Genomic DNA, 20,349 nt, shown 5'->3' with positions numbered 1-20,349 from the left:
CTAGGGTAGCTATGAGCCTGGGGTTTCTCCTTGCCCACACCTTGTCCCATGACCATATAACACTGTCTGTAAAAAAGCTCCACTGGCTTTCAATCCGATACTGCAAATCTTGCTCCATACTCACAAAGCCCTTAACCACCAGGCCCCTTCCTAACTTGTTAACCTCCTACAGTGCCACACTCCTTACCGTAGCCTCTTCATCTGCTCTTTCGACATCAACCTCCTCTCTTCACCACTCAGAACCAAGTTATGTTGTTTAGCTAAACACTTTTAATATATTTTAAAGAAAATAGCAGCCATCGTATCTCTACTTTGCGTTCAGGGAGAGTTGCCTGCTCTTTTCTGGATGCAGCCTCTCTCAGTTGTTAAGCCGCAGAGTGAACTGCTGCTATCTGAAAGGCCGGCGGCAGAGAGAGTCGGCTGTAAAACTCACAGAGATAAGAAAGGACACAGGGTCTCCCCGAGATCTCTGACATGCACTGGCATTTGGCTGAACTTCACTTTTCATTCATGCACACTCTTCATGAGCCCTGACTGGAAGAGAAACCAGATAAGTGTGAATGAGTCAATTTTATTTTCTCCTTCTTTGTTCTTTTATTTATCCTCCTGTTATCTCTTTTTCTCTCTACATCTTTTTCTTCTCATTTGTTCTCCCTGTTCAATATTCTCTCATCCACATCTCTCTCGCTCTCTCTCTCTCTCTCAATCTGTCTGTTTGTTCTCTGTCTTACTCTGTCACCCTTTCTATAGTCAGAGATGAGTTCTGCAGAGAAGTATAAAGGAGTCCACTTTGGCAACATGACAGGGGTGAGAGGAGAGCTGAAAGTGGATGAGGGACCAGGTCCAGGATATTATTACCCAGAGATGTGAGTACTATATATATCATGGTGCAGTATTTAATTAGTGTATTGTACCAGTTGCATATTCATCTGTCTGTCACTCTGTCCTTCCTCCATCCCTTTCTTCCTTGAGTCCAGTGGCAAGTTAGCTGTAATAACCCTCTCCACAGCAACATTTCCTGACTCCTCCTGAGACATTCTTAGGCCAGATGGGATGTAAGTTCCTCCAATGAGTTCTGGTTCTGCTCTGTGTTCTCCTCCCAGTTTGACATGTCCAAAATACCTCCAAAGGGAGGCGACTAGGAGGTATCCTGGTCAGTTGGCCAAACCATTTCAAGTGTCTCATTTTGATTTTTAAGGCTGAACCTGGCCACCCTCATAAGGAAGCTCATGTCAACCTATGGTAGACTCTCATCCAAGCTGCTTTGCACTCGGCTGCAAACTGCCTGAGTGACCCCTGGTGGTCTCGTCCTGAAGAAGCCAACAGAACCACATCAAAAAGCAAAGATGAAATTCTGCGGTTCCTAAACTGGAAGCCCTTCTCCCCAAGCTGCTCCTTGAAATCCTATGCATGAAAATCTTGGGACAGGATCAGTTGCATATGAGCAAAGGTACTGAATATCATATCCCGATGTTTTTCTTTGCTCTTTGTAAATCCCTCCTACAGGCAGAACCAGTCTGTGTCAGCTAAGATAAACATGTCACCCTGCATTTACCCGACAGACAAAGAGAAGAAAGTAAAGCACATTGCCTCCAATAAATACACTTTTGAACCTTTTTGAACTACTGGTGCCGCCCCTGGTCTTGGGACAAGACACTTAACCATAAATTGCTCCCAGTGCTGTGATAGGGGTGTGTGAATGCACATGAATGAGATTAATCAATATTGATGGCCATCATACATAGCAGCCTTTACAATCAGTGTGTGAATGTGGAAGGAATGAGTGTGAATGGATAAATGTGAACTGTGTTGTTAAAGGGCTTTGAGTCAGAAGACTAGAAATGAACTATAACTATAACATTAACCATTTACCAGTGGATTTTTGTGATTGGACAGTGTGCAGATTAAAATAATGACTGGATATCTAAGGTTTTCTGATGTGTCAGTATTTTGAATTCAATTGCTTGTTGAAATAAATTCAAATAAAGGAGATTGTATTAATTTAAAACATAGTTAACCCTTTAAATCCTAGCGCGTCGCCAACAATGCACTGTTGAAGCACAATTTGCATGACCCTAATTGCATGACTGTTTGTGTCATCGGAAAAATTCAAACAGTTTCTGAAAGCTGAGAAGATGTGCTTCACAGTCAGCATGTGTTTATTACTGTAATTTTCCCTTTTCTCACTAAGATTCTAGCATAAAGTTCCCCTGTTTTTTGTGTTTTTTTTCATTTTAAACTGTTAAAACACTCTTAACATGCAGTAAAATGTATTTTATCCATGTTAACTATTTTTCCGTTGTCGAGTTATGATTATAAGGGTTTTCTCAGTTTTTTTTTAAACTTATACGACCAGGAGCTCCTCGTTTTAGCTGTCTACAGTCTCATCTACAAACCGGAAGTCTCAACATTCAGTAAAATGTAAATAACTGACATATATTAAAAGTTCTAAGTATTGTGGAAAAATGGGCAAAAGCACGTACTCACAGGACATCTTCTGGGCCTTTTATGGTTAAAATAAGAAAAGAGTCCAGAAACTCAGGTTTTAAAGGGTTAAAGCCAATGTACTATATTTGATACATGATTTTGTGAGACCTCTTTCTAATCAGCATGATCATTAATTTCCTTAAAACCCGTTTCTATACAATCTGACGAATGATAAAAATGCCCTTAAGTGAATTATCAATTGCCATCCATCCATCCATCTTCTGCCTATCTGCGGCTGGGTCACAGTGGTAGCAGGCTAAAGCAAGTCAACCCAGACATCCCTCTCCCTAACATCACTTTCCAAATCCTTCTGGGGGATCCCAAGGCATTCCCAGACTAGACAGGATATAATCCCTCCAGCACATTCTGGCGTTCCCCCAAGGTCTTCTCCTGGATGTGCTAGGAAGGCCTCCAAAGGTAGACGCCTAGGAAGCATCATGATCAGATGCTGGCTTCTCACAGTGCGAAGGAGCAGCAGCTCCACTCCCATCACAACAAATGTGATACAAAAATATTTATGTGAAATTTTATGGTAATTTTCCTTTTATAGATTTCAGTAGAAGGCTAAATAAACATCACAGTTCCAAAAAATATCAAGTATAACAAAAATTTGCCAGCCTTACAGCAGTTGTCATTTAAGTCTACTTCAGAAACAGCTGAAATCAAGTGTCCATGGAACTTTTCCCTCACAATGATGTGGCACCATCAAGGATGCTGAGACATTAATTCAAGTTAATTGAATGGATAATCATGAGTGCATTTATCTGTAATAAAATCATCTTAAATTCACATTTTAAGGTTTCATAAAGAGACAAAAGGTTGATAAGATTATGTGATCCAGGACATCTAATCTCAGGAGTTCACTGCTCCTGAGCTCTTTCAGTGATGTGAACTGAGCAGAGACGCTCTTCCAACAAAGTGAAATATTACTTTGAACCTGGAGCCAGGGCATTATGTTTGACATTTCTCACATATCCTTTCCACTGATGGCCAAGGAGGATGGGTCTTACTAAGCACTTTTACTGTACGATGCTGGGCACACATCCAGCTCTGCTATTCATACAGGAACTGATTGAGTAATGAGTAAGGAAAAGTGTACCTGTGAGAAATCACACTGTAGTGGTAGACAGACATTTAGAAATAACTGAAAATGCTGTCTTTTCACATTATACTGTGACTGACAGTGTAGTTATTTTAGTATTTCTCCTCTAACCCCTTCTCTCCTCCCTCTCTAGATCATCCCTCCCCTGTTGTCTTTTTTGTTCATCTTTTCCTATTTACTTTTCCATTACACAACTCTATTTCCCTTCGGTTCGAATACAATGCATCTCCCCAGCCCTCCTTCTTTGTTGCTTTCTGTTTTGTATGTTTTTTAAACCACACTCTCTTTCCCTTTTTTTATCTCTCCTATGTATTTGCTTACATCTTCTATTTTCAAAGATATTGTCACTGTCTCCATCTGCCTCAGAAACATAAAAACGGAGTATGTGAATGTGAACCTTCAAACGGAGCAGAAAGGCAGAGCCGAGCTCATCATCCCCCGCTATCATGAACTGGTGCCAATGCAAGAGGAAAAGAAGGTGAGAATGTGTTTGTGTACATGCTTTTACATGAACCAGATAAAAGCTTTAGAGAGCTAGGATCAATGTCAAATCTCTGCCCCAGTGGGGGACATACTGCTTTAAGTGAGCCTATGTTATTTGCTAATAAGAGGCAAATGCAGCCACAAGGGGCAATTAAACTTGCATTATTGGATTTTTGAGACACCTGGGGGGCAGTGCAACAAGCTGTAAACATCACTGTGGCTTTTTCAAGTTGATGGAGTGAACATGTTGGCTAAATAGATAAAGAAGAAGATTCATCTGGGCTCATGTCACGTGTTGATAAAGTTAAGTCCAATATTAACTCTCCCAAATCTGGGAACATTTTTGGCTCTTGTTTCTCAGCATGCTTGCCACTAACTTTTGCTGTGTAATGTTTATTGCTAGAAATGTGATGCACTGTGATTTTATCAGCATGCTTCTTCACTAAAAGCAGCTGCATGACAGGTAATATCAGAACCCTCTGGCAATCATGGTCTTATTATCAAATGATCAGTAATAAATGCCTGTGGAAATGGATGCCAATTTCTCTGTAATTCTGGTGAAGCCAGTAGTCAAACTCAAATGACTTCCCATCAAGACTTCCTTTACCATGTAGCACTAATATTGCAGACATAAACATTTCATCTTCTGATGCTTAACATATCAGAGTAGGGCCTGTTTCTCTTTCAAGCCTCAGTTCAACAGTAGACTTAAAGTTAACACAGCAACTTCAGTCGGACTTTCTTCAATGATATGTAAAGATTTACTTACAATTAATCAGTTTGAAGTTTGTCAAAAACTTCTTGATGCAGATTTATGACAAGTAAACAGTCAAGCTTGGTCAGTTCTGTCCTCTAGAGGAAGAGGGGGTAAGGTTTTGTTTTAAGTATTTTGATAAATGTTGGTATTTATAAATGGAGTAATGATTCTGATTAAAAAATGACTGAAAATAGTCTTTTTACAAATCGATAACATGGCTTATTCCCTAATGTTTAGCACATGTGGCAATACAATGCAGCTGCAGCAAGCAGTTCACCTCAGTTATCAATCATTATCATTTTTAAGCATAGTCTTTGTGTGATTTGCTTGCTTATTTAACATTTTTAATACTTTGGTTCAGAGTCAGAAGGGTCTCTAGTCCAAGTAGGGCTAGCAGGAATGCACAGTATTATCGGCAAATATAGAAAGATAAAGGACTACAATAGCCCAAGTCAAGTTGAGAGAAAGACTTGGAAGTGCTTTGTCCACATGGACGCCATGTACGACCGCAGACTGGCTAGTAAGGGGAGAGAGGGACTCACTGACACAGCCTCCACTTAATTTACCTGCCCCAGAGAACCTTAGGTGTCTTAATGCCTCATAGGGGTACCCAAACGTCATGTAGGTATTTTGTGCTGAGTTCATTTAGTGCTTTAAATACTAACAGAGGAGTTTTTTATGATTATCTTCAAAGTCAGAAGTTTGCATATACTAAGATTACTATGTCTTTAAACAATTTGGGGAAGCCCAGATGATGATGTCATGGCTTTGGAAGCTTCTGATGTGTTAATTGAAGGCACACGTGTGGATGCATTTTAAGGCACACCTCAAACACACTGCTTCCTTGTGCAACATCATGGGAAAATCCAAAGAAATCAGCCAAGATATCAGGAAGAGAACGGTTGACCTCCACACGTCAGGTTCATCCTTGGGTGCAAATTCCAGCTGGCTGAAGGTGTCACGTTTATCTGTTCAAACAATTATAAACAAGTAAAAACCCCATGGGAATGCTTAGCCATAATGAGCATTGTTACATTTGGAGAAAAAAGAGGAGAGCTTGCAAGAACACCATCCCAACTGTGAAGTACAGGGATGGCACTATCATGTTGTGGGGGTGTTTTGCTGCAGGAGGGACTGGTGCACTTCACAAAATAGCTGGCATCATGAGGAAAGAACTTTATATAGAAACACTGAAGTAACATCTCATGATATCAGACAGGAAGTTAAAGCGTGGGCACATATGGGTCTTCCAAATGGACAATGACCCTAAGCATACTGCCAAATTAGTTACAAAGTGACTTAAAGCCAACAAAGTCAATGTTTTGGAGTGGCCATCACAAAGCCCTGATCTCAGTCCTGTGGAAAATTTGTGGGCAGAGCTGAAGAGGCGTGTGTAAGCAAGGCGGCCTACAAACCTGACTCAGACCAGTTCCTTCAGGGGGAATGGGCCAAGATTCCAGCAAACTCTTGTGAGAAGCTTATGGAAGGAAACCCAAAACATTTGACCTAAGTCATACCGTTTCAAGACAAGGAAATTTATGTAACTTTTTGGTTACTTTGAAGAAAGTAATAAAAATCCTCTATAAAGTGCTCTCTCTCATTATTCTGGCACTCAGCAATTAGAAATAATTTTGGTAATCCTAAATGACCTAAAACAGGAAAAGTTTAGTCTGATTTAATGTCAGACAGTGAGAAAAAAAAAGGTTGTGTGTCTTTTATAGAGTGTATGTAAACTTCTGGTTTCAGCTGTATTGTGTGTCAGGTGAGCGTACACAAGGGGGCCTCGTAAAAATTCTGCTCAGGGCCCCACTGTAGCCATGGGCAACCCTCTCTGTAATCAATAAAAAACATATTAAAAATACAGTCATAAACTTAAAAACTCTTACATGAAGGTCAGGTTAAATGACTGAGAACTCAACTCTTCATTGGCTTAAACATGATGGGATTAAAAACTGCAGATGGAAAATTATTCATATCAGAGCACCTTAAATTACAATGAGAACAAAGTCAAGAAAAATACTTTGGATTTACTCTGGATTAATCCAAGCAGATTAGAAAAAATGATTTAACATCCTCTCTCCTCTCTTAATAAAAACATGAGTGAGGGTGTCAGCCCATAGAGGGCAGTAGAGCATAAGCTTTAGCACCAGACCGTCACCCACACTCACAATAACACACATTGATAAAATGAAGCCGGTTGAGTTGAGGGGAGTTACTCACCTGCATATGAACTTGAGTGTGCTGGCAGAGTAATGCTTTGTGATGCCTTATTTCTCCAGTCAGAGGGGTAGAGTGGGTGAGGCAGAGCCTAAAAAAAAGTGGGACTGGATTTGTGGAGGGAGTACTGAAAGTATTCGTTCTGACATGGATTTACACCTACGTCTTTTTCTTTCCTCATCCTCTATTTCCTAGAGCATTGTGCTCCACTGCCTCCCCTCTCTGGTAGGTTTCATATTATTACATTAAAAGTTAATTATACATGGCATTTTACTGCAAAAGTTCTTCCTCCCTTTATATAGTATTAGCCACTAAATTGATTTAAAGTAATATCTAACACATTGAATTTTCTCCTAAGACTTTGTGTTAATAGCTCTCCTTTCTTTGTGTTCTTTTATATGTGCACCATGCTGTATTCAGACCCCCTGCCATAATAGCTGCACCTCAATCCATCATCATTAGTAGTTGACACCTCGACTCACATGTACTCCCACACTCACGTACACACATACACTGGCCAGATGGGTCATTACCCACAGCAGGGACTCTCAGGACAAACACCTTTACTTCCTAGAGATCAGCAGACAGTCTGGCTCTAATGGTTCAGGGCTGCTGCTGTCCCGTAGACTTTAAGGGAGCGTGTAGGATGCTCCCATTAAACAGGCACCGTGACAAGGCAAGGGCAACGACTGAGCCAACAACTTTAACAAACCATTATCCTGTTCTGTATGTCTGCAATCAAAAGCAGAAAAGTTGGAGATGTACTCATGCAAGTACCCTGTAAATCCAAAGTTCACTGTCAGTTCATCTTTAAAATGATGTGAAATCCATGGTAGCATGATTATGGATTGTGTTATGTTTACAGCGCTTATTATTTTTAGAAATGGGGAAGCAGTGCAGCTCCCGCAGGGGAAGTAAGAGAAAGGAAGAGAACAAAATCCTTGGCACAAGTGTTTTTCACTGGATGTTGGGTGATCTAACTTTATACTGGACAAAAAACACAGGGAAATTTTGATTGGAGATTATGTGTATTCAAATGTTTTATAAATATGGAAAGAAAAATGCTTTTAGGAGCATAAGAGTTAAAACTCAAAGAAGTGAATTACACTCAAAATTCAGAGAATGTTTATCAATGGCATCCTTTGTCCTCACTTAAACTTAACTGCTTAGAGACATTTTTCCCCACTTTGCTGTTCACATATTATATTTTTAGATGTTACCAATATAAAATTCTAGTGTCCTAAACTGACCTGCAGAAGGCAAGGCGATGCAAGATAACTTAATTTTGAAAGCATCATTCATATATAAAGCAATTCTAAGTGCTTAAAAAGTTAGATTCAGAATAAACACAAGGTACTTGTATCCTTCAAAGAGGATCAGCACTCAATGAAGAAATCCCTATTTGCCTCTGCAAGTCAACCATGCAGACTGATGAGTAGCAAGAAACCAGCACTTCACCAGGGCAGTCAAGTGGGAACCCTCCTTCGTTGGTGTTTCATCGAGTTAGTCCCATGACATCTCCAGAGGGCTGAGTCCCAGAGCCACCCCCACCCACAATGCCAACACGGAGACATCATTGTCTTACCTACCTTACTGCATGGCCCTAACAGCCTAAACACTGCCACCTTCAACAGACTCAGGCTCCGTGCATGCAAGCTCCAGGTAGTGAGAATGCTGATACTACCTTCACTAACACCACTTATATGACAGAAAGACAGTTACTCCTGGTACAAACTTAAAACTAACAAAAAAAGGTACAAAAGAGAAAATGAGAAAGACTGGAGAGAGAGAGAGTCCTCATTTAAACTTGATTGCTCAAATATGTTTTTTTCCCACTTTGCTGTTAACAGAAGATATTTTCAGATGTGGCCAATATGGAATTCTAGTGTCCTAAACGGACTTCTCAGAAGGCAAGGCGATGTAAGATAACTTAATTTTAAAAGCATAATTCATACACAAAGCAATTCAAAGTGCTTAAAAAGTTAAAACATTCATAAGATTGGGAACATTTAAGGACAGCAAAACAGACATTGAAATCATCTGCCCAAGGATTAAGGCTTACAGTTTTCTCCATCGGTATTGGGAAAAGCCCATAACTGCCATGGTGAAAAATCCATGCACCTTACATAACTCAACACTTCACCAATTGTAACTAAAATGTTCCAGACAGGACTCAGTTTGGGCACCAGTTTTGCTCAATTGGCAAATCAGGTGCTCATTTATTGAAGCTATAGTCCTCAATACACTGGTCGATTCCTGGTCTTGGTGCATGTTTGTTGCATGTCTTTCCCCACTCTCTCTCCCCAGACTTCCTGTCTCTCTTCAGCTATCCTATCAAATGCAAAAAGCCATAAAAATAACCTAAAATACAAACAGAACTCAGTTTGTGATTTTTACTTTTCTAAGAAGAACAATAACAAAGATAGTACTGCCAGCCTACTGTTGTGTCAGCAAGCATGTAGGCCATTGAAGTCAGTCAGTATGTTCACATACACAGTTAAGATGAGTATCAGTTTTTGCTCACAGAGGCCATTTTACCTGATTACTGTCCTTGACTCTTGATTTATTGACCAGAATATGTCTGACTCCACTATGGTGGGTGATATGACCCTTTTCAGTGACATGTTTTGTGGGTGAAACCTGACTGGTAGCAGAAAGTGAGCTAGCGGCGGCTAGAGGTCAAACTACACCAAAAAAAAAAAAAGAGTGCACAACACAGCCATAATTTCAATAAGAGAGCTCCTGGATGGTAGTGGAAACTTAACATAGATCAGAGGTCTGAGGTATTCAGCAGAAGTGGATCAAAAATAATGCCATTTCTCTGTTCTCAGAGAGGGTGCCATTTTTTATTCATCATCAGGCAATTCACAAAATAATGTTGTATACAGAATTCTTTTACCAGCTGCTAAATATAATCATGTAAGACCTGCATGTGATCATAACAGACCAGGTAATTAAGCAAAAAAAAAAATATATATATATATATATATATATGTGTGTGTGTGTGTGTGTGTATATGCATTATATTTTGTTATAAAAGTGGTTTGCTACTGCTACCAGTCTGTGATGATTGCATCTTGCTGCAAAGGTATTCAGCTATCTAGCAAGTAGAACAGTGTTATATTACACAAGATCTCATCTCAAATATGTGTTTGACAGTCAGGTTATTTAACTCTATTTCTCTACATCTTTTTTTATTTCTAATGAACAATATGTAAAATCTAACTCAGAAAAAGAACACCTTTGGTGGCAGCTGTCTGGCATCTATAGTCTAACTACCCATGTTGCTGTCACAGTCAGCAGACAGCAGCTATGCTGAGATGCTACCACAGTTATGGCGGCCACTGGGGTTCATTTTTGAAATCGTCAAGCCTTCCCCAAACTCTGCGGGGTTATACGGTTTTACCGCAGGGTATTTAAAAATCACATTATACAGGTGCTTGCCAACGTGGTCGCTTCAGTACAGTGGGCAGAGCATGCGCCTCTACAGGTGCTTCATAGCTTTAACAAAATGCTTTGAGTCTAAAAAACCCAATCATTTTTAAGATGACAAAGAGCTGAACGATACGGCCTGAATTTAATACCGCAATATATTTTGGCTATATCGCGATACACAACATTTATCACAGTATTTCGAAATCTCCTCTAAATTGCAGTGAAACTGTTTAATTCAGCCCTTTGATGCATTAAATGATACCAGTATGACGTTTATATTAGACCCCTGTGTTGGATTTTTTTACATTTGTATGCAGAAAGGGTAAAAAGCAATACTTAGTTTAATTTAGCCCACTTTTTATTCTTAAAAATACTTAATTCACAAGCTTTACAATAGTTAAAATAATGGTAAGACAGGCCTTCAGCTAAAAACACACACACACACACAAAAAAAATGAAATATTCTCACAGACTTTTATGGTGTATGGAAAATTATGAAAGATTGCCTTTGGTATGTTTACTGTTGTTCATTATAAAAATGATCATTAGTTTCCTCATTAAGGATGATGCAAACTTACACAAAAATTCTCCGATCACAAGATGCAGCTGACATTGGTATTTAGTCCGACCATTCAGCCTGTAATCCTTGATTACATTACACTACTTTCCACATTATTAAGCACATGACATTTTTCTCTTATTTTCCTGAATATTAATGCAAATGACAGTCAGAATATTTTTCAAGTCATCAGCCGTTAGAGTATAATCCAGATGTTTTTGAACAAACTTCATAATGACAACCATTATTATTTTTTTTTTAAATAAAAACCTCAGAATTCACTTTTCCACATGTTCCACATTAAGCAGGTCACAGGTTTCAAGCAATATAGGAAAGAAAAAGGATCTCTCTGCTGCTGAAAAGTGTCAAATAGTTTAATGCCTTGGACAAGGAATGAAAACATTAGATATTTCATGAAAAATTAATCGTGATCATCATACTGTGAAGGAATTTGTGGCTGATTCAGAGCACAAGCTGTTGTTTGTGCAGATAATGGCATAATGAGGACAGTTTCTGACAGACAAATTCATCAGATTAAGAGAGCAGATGCTAAAATGCCATTACAGAGCAGCAAACAGGTATTTGAAGCTGCTGGTGCCTCTGGAGTCCCATGATCCTCAAGCAGTTCCTTCTGGAGCAAAATTTTCTTCATGCATGACAATGCACCATCTCATGCTGCAAAAAATACCTCTGTGTCATTGGCTGCTATGGGCATAAAAGGAGAGAAACTCATGGTGTGGTCCCCATCCTCTCCTGACCTCAACCTTATTGAGAACCTTTGGAGCATCCTCAACTTGAGGATCATTTAAAAAAACCATACAGACATCAATATTTATAAAACAGCGGGGACGCAAACCCCGGTCTCCTGAGTGACAGACATATATATATATTACCACTGAGCTAGTGGACAAGTTGGTGACTTCAGCATTATTTACATACAAAGCGAAGACAACACCTGAAGTGGCCGGAAAAATCGATAAAACTCGTATGTGTACGAAACAATACAACATCTACCACTGCACTGACAAATAAACCTGTTTAATCAATAGTTAGATTTAATAAAGCATCAATGATTCAGTCAAACTGATGCAAAAACAATAGGCTAGTCCGCTGGATTCTTTAATTTCCCAGATGTGAGCTGAACAACAACTTCCGGAGCATCTGGAGTGACTGAGCCATCACTCAAAAACTCGCTGGCCGATAGGGATACGCCCCAGAAAAGCCTGCCCACATGTGACATTTGTGTCAAAACGCAAGCAAAAACTCGAGGAACGCAAACAAAGGATCGCAAATGCAAAACAGAGAAGCGAGAGCAAAAGTCTCATCAGCGAGAGAGAAAAAAATTGAACTGTAAACAAAAAGAGAGATGTTCAAAATGTAAAGACTAATTTGTTTGCAATTTTGAAATTTTACTCTCGATGTGAACTTTTTTTTTTTTTTTTTTTGCTTGGATCACAGTTTTTTGTTCTGAAATGCTAATTTTTGTTTGATATTGAAAAAGTTTTGTTTGAATCTTTTTGAAACAAATCTCATTCATAGCAATACAGCGCCACGCACAGGCTTGGCATATGTACTACAGCCTTTTCAGTTGTTTTTAGTGGTTCCATGTTTAAACGGACATTTACTGAAACGATCCTGAAGATATTTATGGAAAACTTTTTCAAAACTAAACAGAAATATAACGTTTTCGTCTCTGTGTGGACAAGGCCTAAGTTGGCAGGAGTTCTGTTAATACTTTAATACATCTTCACACACACGCATTAATGCTTCTGTATATACTGCTAAAAGGTGCAAATAATACCTAAATAGATCTCAGACCAGAGAGTAAGATTTATTTTGCAATGAGCAAAACTGCACAGGATTGGGACTGAGGTGGTTCAGTCTGGCACAGAGCTGAAATTAATTGAATAAAATGCATTTCATCTCATGTAGTCTCTTCATATTTAAATGCTAAGAGGAGTACTAACTTTGTGCATGTGTGTACCATTTAAGACAAAAAAAATGCAATCTGAAGTAATTGGGAGGCACGCTGTGCTGAAATTTAACCACAAAAAAAAAGTTTAATTGCTAGGAATCAGCAGCAGTATCAACTCTGTTCTACTGCAGACATTGTTAAATCAGCTCTCTCCAGTCAGCCTTGCGGGCTCACCACAAAAACAAAAATGTCCTGGCTGGGCACAACTCAGCACCTCTGTTAGTGTGAGGTCTGGTGTGGCTAGCTGTTTTGCTAGTTATAGTAATTACTGAGTTGAGATGGTGCAGGATTAAGATGTTATTGTTTCCTGTGACTGTGAAATCAGCAAACATATGTTCTTCTTCTCCACTCCGTTTTTTTTTTTTTTTAAACAATGGAGCTTAATTACGGAGAAGATAAGTTTTCACAGGTTGTCTCGTTTTCTCTTCTATTTGTTATGAATTCATCTTCACAACAACCAAGTTTCCAAAAAAGTTTGAACATTGTGTAAAAAGCACAGAGTGCAATGATTTGGGAAACACTGCCACTAATACAGTATCTATTGAGAAATAGCTCGTTCCAAGTGTTTAAATTGAGAAATTTCATTATGTAGGGTTATATGCCCATTCCAAATTTTCAGAAAGTCATTTAAAAAATTTTTTGATAGGGTTATGTTTACTACTTTGAACTTTACCTCTCCGCTTCACAAGATTTTGTAAGCATTTTCAAATCTGAGAAGACTAGTTAGTGTAATATAGAAAGAAGAATGTTTTCCGAATTTCGCTTGATGCAGGATTTTAGGTCCTCACCTGTAGTCTCCTCTGTCGTATTATGCAGTTTTTTGTAACTTTTCCAGTCTTTTGTTGCCACTATCTCAAATTTTGTGACTGGTGACACTAGCATTAATTTTAGGGTAATAATTAGATTTCTCAGTTCAAACATTTACACGTTTTTTTCTCTTTTCTCTCATTATTTTAAATCAAATACTATCACATGCACTGACAAAGTGTCCCTACCAAAACCTGTACTATCAATATGACTGTGTACTTATTGTTCTCTGTCCCATCAGGGAGTTCCTGGCCCGGGCCAGTACCACATCAGAGGGCAGTTTGAGACGCCTGAGAAGTCCTGTGGTAATCATCCAAAGTTGCCTGGCTCCTTCCTCTCTAAGACTGAGGTAAAAAACAACAAAAAGATCTGATACAGGTCATTGTATAGACAGTCATTACTCGCCAAGGAGGTTATGTGATCGGCTGGGTTTGTTGGTTAGTTTGTTAGTTTGTTTGTTTGTTAGTTTGTTAGCAACATAACTCAAAAAGTTATGGGCGGAATTTGATGAAATTTTCAGAAAATGTCAGAAGTTGCATAAGGAAGAACTGATTAGATTTTGGGAGTGATCTGGATCACCGTCTGGATCCAGGAATTTTTTTAAAGGATTCTGTACTATTGGGAGATAGGGCTGAGCTGTCTTGGCGGAGGTCAAGAAAGGGTGTTTTTGCTCTTCTGCCAAACCGCTTCAGCGGGAGTGTGTGATAGTTAAAGGGTGAAAGGGTTGCTTGTGCTTGTGTATACATCTGCTAGCCAAACGTTAGCTCGGCCTTAGCCAGACCAACACATTTCTTAATCACAGTTAGCGCTGAGAGCAACACGGAAAGCTTTCTGTGACAGAAAACGATGTTGTCACTCTTCTGCCGCCTTGCTTTGGTACGACAATGTGATAGTGACAGGGAAAATTGTTGTAAACTGCTAATGAGTTGTTGTGTCCCTGCTAATGACTCTAACAGGCCTGTTATTAGCTGGGACTGAGCCACAGCGGCGCTTTTGTCTGACAACATGTCTAAATCCAAACAAGCGCAGAGATTAACACTGAAAGCTTTCTGTGACAGAAAAAAATGTTCCCTCTTCACTCCCGGTCTGTTTCAGCATGGCTTTCTGATCATGGCGGTGGGCTTGTCCAGTACTGTCTGGCTTTAACTGTTAGCTTGGATGTCGCTGTAGGAACACTGCAGATTACTCTGACCTGGACCGCTCTTCTTGTTAAAACCAAAGCAGAGAGCCACACCAACAGCTTGTCTTGAGCAGAGAAGAGGTTTTTGCCCGTTTCTTGTAGTAACGACTTCCCTCTGCGCACTAATATCAACGAAAACAGAGAGCTTATTTTCCCTCTGTTCTCTAACTGCAGCTGAGTCGATGTGTGTGTGTCTGTCAATGTTTATGTTTAACCAATCAGATACGGTAGAAGAAAAACAGGAGGGGAGGGAGGATGACCCTGCTCTGGGCTTTATCACACACAGAAGGAGACAGACATAGAGAGAGGGCAACATGTAGCTTTTTACATTTCAGTAACCACTTACTGTAACTTCGGCTAAAAATAATAAACTACCAACAATCATGACAAAATCATTCTGTCAGAACACTCATTTCAGTCAGGCATTTCAACAGGCATCCCAGATAGTTGCGGTCAGCCATATACTAGGTTTTAACCTAGTCTTGTTAATTTCAGAGAAATACACGAGTGAAAAATATATCCTTTATACAGCTGAAATTCATAGTTGCAAAGCATTCAGGTCTATTAAAAACAACTGAATAGCCTATCAATGCTTAGGCACAGTTTGTCTTGTCTACGTCTGACTTAAACTGTACATTTCAATGCTCCCCAAATCAAATCTTTCATTTTTATAGTCTACCACATCTTTAATTCACTCCACTATGCACTCATTGCTACAAATACATAATAATAATAATAATAAAAAAGTAGATTATTTTGAAAGTAATTTAAACACTGTTTACAAGAGACTGAAATATAAAAAGCTACATCAGTAAAATCAAACTATTTCTCATTTTCTTTAAGTGCATCCACATTTAAAACATAAAAGTGTTCTTTCTGTCAGTAACATGTTTGCTTTTTTAGAGTAATTTACAGAAATAGATTTTTATGTATATTTTTCTGATAAGAGCTTTGACAGTGTTGGACACGATGCATAGATAAGCGTGTGTGTTAATGTGTGTGTGTGTTGGTGATCCACTGTGTCTCTGCCTGCTGTCAGACAGCAAACAGGATGTGTTTAACTGGAGCTAGAACTAGAACAGTGGACTCTTTGGCATAACAACAGAGTTTATTTTGTTAAGTTTACCACTGCAGTATGCAAGGGCCCTTCATGTTACACATGTTAAGATTCTGATTGATGATCCACACAGCCAACAGCTGATGGATGTGTGACTGACAGACAGTGAGAACAATACATGTCAAAGTTACAGAGTCATTCCTCTCCCAAAAATCCAGCAACTGGTCTCCTCACCCCCCAGATGTTTACAGAATGTTGTTAAGAGAAGAGGAGATAATACACAACTGTCTCTACGTTTTTGAGATGTGTTGCTGCCATCATTGTATTCTTTATTATTTACATTTTACACAGTGTCAACTTTTTTGGATTTGGGGTTGTATTTTTTGCAACCTAATGAAGCACCTGTAGCTTGTATATTTGTTGTAATAATGCAGATTTTGTCTGATTCTGGGATTTATGATGAAGTTTTAATATAATCCCCTAGGCACTTTTCTATCTAATGTTATAGTGGCATTACCAGTAATATTACTGTCCTTCTGGCACCACACAGAGAGGAGGGAAATTTGAACTTACTGAAAAGACTTCTCATGGATAATCTATGGGTGGTAAAATATTCAATTTACAAAATCTCAAAGGAGAGTGGATTTTTAATATAGAATATATAAGATTAAGTAACAGATCCGAGTCAGTGAGCTGGGCTTTGCTTGTTTAATTGATGTGCTGGGAGTGGAGGGTATCTTCACATGGGGTGAAGATGAGTTTATTAAGAGGCTCAGAGGAGCACAGATGAAGGATGTGAAAATGTGTAGTTTTACGTCTCAGGAAGAGCTGAACTCCTCTGTGGCGCTGCCCCACAGACTCACTCCTGTGAAACTCTCTGACTGATGTTTTAATTATCACTCTGAAACACAGGCACAATGTGGCGGTGTATGCTCACACACGCACAGACTCACACTTAAAACTCAGACAAACACGCAGCAAACTCAGCTGCAGACTGATGTAGACATGAGAGAAAAGGAAGAGAGGATCGTCGGTACTGCTGACATGCATGCAAATAAACCAGGCCACATTTTCACATTCACACACTCACCATGGTTGCCTGGAATGACCTTAATAACATCTGTAACATAAAAAAGTATTACTGTCTTTCTGGTGAGAACAACTGATGCAATATTCTGGGGTTCATTTCATCAGTGTGTGTCTGTACGTGTGAGTGTGTTATCGTGCGCTCTGACCTAATTTCCTCGGCCACATGCTGTGTTAGTGCGCCGACCCTGTGATGTCGTCACTGACACCCACCTAGAAATGAGCGTGCGAGTGTGTGTGCGCACATGTCATCTCCACTGCAGAACTGAGAACGACAGTTTTCTTAGATCTCTGTCTCCCTGTGAGTCCGGTTCCATCTGACGCCGTTACCCCGCGGAGGGGTGGAGAGGAAACGAGGGAAGGAGGGAGTGAAGGAAGGAGGGGGAGATAAGAGGGACAGCTGGAATCTTCCAGACCTCGCCTTTTCTCCTCCCTTTGACGTCGCAATTTCCCGATATCAAAGCATCAATCCGACACTTTGTCAAAACAGGCCTTTTCCTTGATTCCCCTCGCCCTCGCTCCCACACTCATCTCTTTTTGTCCCTTTTTGTTCCTGTCTTTTCATGTCTCCATTAACTCTCAGTCTCTCTCTCTTTTTAATCTTAGAATAGTAACATTAGAAGACTCCTGTCTTTTTCTAATTTGTTATTCTGTTTTTCTTCCCTTCTCATTTCCTTCTCTTCTTTTCTCATTTATAAGTTCTTTTTCTCTCCATCATCTCTATTCACATGTTGTTTCATCCATTTAAATCCCTTGTGTCCCTAGTAATTATCCTTTCTATTGTTGTTTCCAAACTCTTTTAAGCTTGATAGCACCATTCACATCGGCCATTAAAGTGTATTTTTTTTTACTTTCTCCCTTTTGTTTTTATCTTCTGACACAACCACATTACCACACTTTTCTCCTTCTATCACTCTGTGGCCTCTTTTTGATCAGATTTTGAAAGTGAGACATTTACCATTTCATGAAAAACATGAGCTCATTTTGAATTTGATGCCAGCAACACATCTCCAAAAAGTAGGGGCAGGGTGACAAAAGGCTAGAAAAGTAAGTGCCCCAATAAAAAAGCTGAGGGGGCATTTTGAAACTAATTAGGTTAATTGGCAACAGGTCTGTTGACTGGGTATAAAAAGAACATTTCAGAGAGGCAGAGTCTCTCAGAAGTAAAGATAAGCAGAGGTTCACCAATCTGTGAAAAGCTGTCTTAAAATTGTGGAACCATTTAAGAAAAATGTTCCACAAAGTAAAATTATGAAGACTTTGAATGTCCCACCATCTAAAGTACATAATATCATCAATGTGTACTTTTTGGCATGTTTTTAAAATTAGATATTTTAATCGGGTCATTTTTGAAGGAATTAATGTATTTATCATATTACACGGCAAATGTTACGAAGTGAAATAATAAAACCTAAATTTGATAAAATGGTGGTCCAAACTTCCCATCACTTATGTTACAGCTATTTGACCAGACAGTCAGTAGCACATCTGTATGACCTCTAAACACATTTTTGCAGCTACACTTCAACTTATATATAAAGTAGGGCTGGGCGATATGGCCTAAAATTAATATCCTGTTATATTTTTGCTATATCCTGAACACAGTATATATCGCCATATTTTGAAATGGCCTCTCAGCAGCTGTTTTTAATTCGGCCTCAAATGACACTAGTTTGGTGATAAAAATAGACTGTTCTATTGGATTTTTAATAAAATTGTTTGCAGAAAGTAAAAATAAATATAAAGTCAAATTTAGCAGTTTTATTTTAAGAAGGACTTCACTCAGTCCTTTACTAATAAATCAAAAATACAAAAATCATGAAATACTTGGTATTTTACAGTGTATGGACAGTCCTGAAATGTTTTCTGTGTTATGTTTACTATTGCTGTTTATAAAATGATTATTTTCCTCATTAAGGGTGAAGCAAACCTGCACAAAACTCACCAATCCTGCATGCAGCTGATGGCCAAAACCCTGCAGTCTAGTCCACCATTTAGGCTCACAGCTGTGATTATATTAGTTCGTTATCTGTGCTGATGAACGCTGGACCAGTTTCTGACGAGTTCATAACATGGGAGGGTCTTTAGAGCTTATTCTTAAGCTCCCCTGTGTGATCATGGGGGAAAAAGCTTGTTTGGAGGCAGGAACATTTTAACTCCTCGTTGTTGGTGTTTTGAACTGTAAGGCTGAGATAAGTCTCTGTAGTCGTGGAGAAGTGGATCACGTTTGTCTGCTGCTGGACCGTCTTCTCTCTGACTTGTACGACTCTGGCAGGGAGTTTTCAGCAAAATGTTTGCGCCCAGGCAAATCTTTAATTCTGGGTTAAATGTCTTCATGAGATTTTTAAATCCTGGCTTTTCAACAACACTGGGCTCATGTCTTTAGTGACGTGTTGTGTTGCTGCCGCCATTATCTCGGAGTTATCTTCCGGTGTATTTTAACGAATACCGTGTGAGTTTGACCTCTTCTTTTTCTAAGTTGAACGACTGCTCAAGCACTGATCTAGCGATGTTTCTTGTTCTCAATCTCAAAACTCAGCTAACCCCCCCGCTAACTCGCCACGCTGCTCTGTTTACCTTCCTCTCCCTTGCTTCTCTCGCCGCTGATACAAAAATGCGCATGTGCAGGAGTTTTCTGGATTGTCGGAAGGAGAGAGTAAGAGCTCTCTGCTGTGAGAGATGCATTCAGGGACAATGGGAGAAGCAAAACTCCAGCGAGAAATCTATGCTGGCGTACTGACTCAAAACGGGATGCTGCATTTAAATGCAGCAGTGGTCAAATTTCAGCAGCAGCGGTGCGCTGCTGCTGGATGCATATAGGGGAAACACTGACGTCAATAAAATGGATCAAACATTTAACCAATGCGAACAATTTTTTTCAATCTCAATTTATGTAATCTTTTTTTTTATAGTTATACGGAATTACAGCCTACCTACTTTTCTCTGCATATTTCTGAATTTAATAATGTACCAGGGGCTGGATGGGAAGATATGGGGTGCCTGATGTGGCCCTTAGGCCACCAGTTGATGATCACTGGCCTATGGGGTCAGCTTGCACATCTGAAAGGCACGATCAACAGAAAAAGGTAAATGTTTGATGGCAGAGGGTGCACATGACTTTTGACTTGCCCACTGAGCTATCTGAGTTCTTTTAAGTCAAATAAGTAGAGGTGCTTGTTTCAAACTTTCCAAGAATCGATGTTT

At 39.4% G+C, this 20,349-nt stretch overlaps 1 protein-coding gene across 1 annotated transcript in view; it reads left to right on the top strand.

Annotated features, from left to right (window-relative positions):
- stpg2 (sperm-tail PG-rich repeat containing 2) overlaps positions 1 to 20,349 on the top strand; it is a 127,079-nt gene that overhangs the window by 15,021 nt on the left and 91,709 nt on the right. Inside the window, exons 5-7 of the mRNA XM_041788370.1 lie at positions 751 to 866; positions 3,956 to 4,067; positions 14,064 to 14,171. Of these exons, the coding sequence (XP_041644304.1) occupies positions 751 to 866; positions 3,956 to 4,067; positions 14,064 to 14,171 (336 nt within the window). The remainder of the gene's footprint in view (positions 1 to 750; positions 867 to 3,955; positions 4,068 to 14,063; positions 14,172 to 20,349) is intronic.

This window comes from Cheilinus undulatus, linkage group 5 (assembly GCF_018320785.1).
Source record: "Cheilinus undulatus linkage group 5, ASM1832078v1, whole genome shotgun sequence".
In the NCBI taxonomy this organism is placed as follows: domain Eukaryota; kingdom Metazoa; phylum Chordata; class Actinopteri; order Labriformes; family Labridae; genus Cheilinus; species Cheilinus undulatus.
The sequence above is the reverse complement of the archived record's forward strand: the minus strand, read 5'-3'. Positions and strand labels throughout refer to the sequence as shown.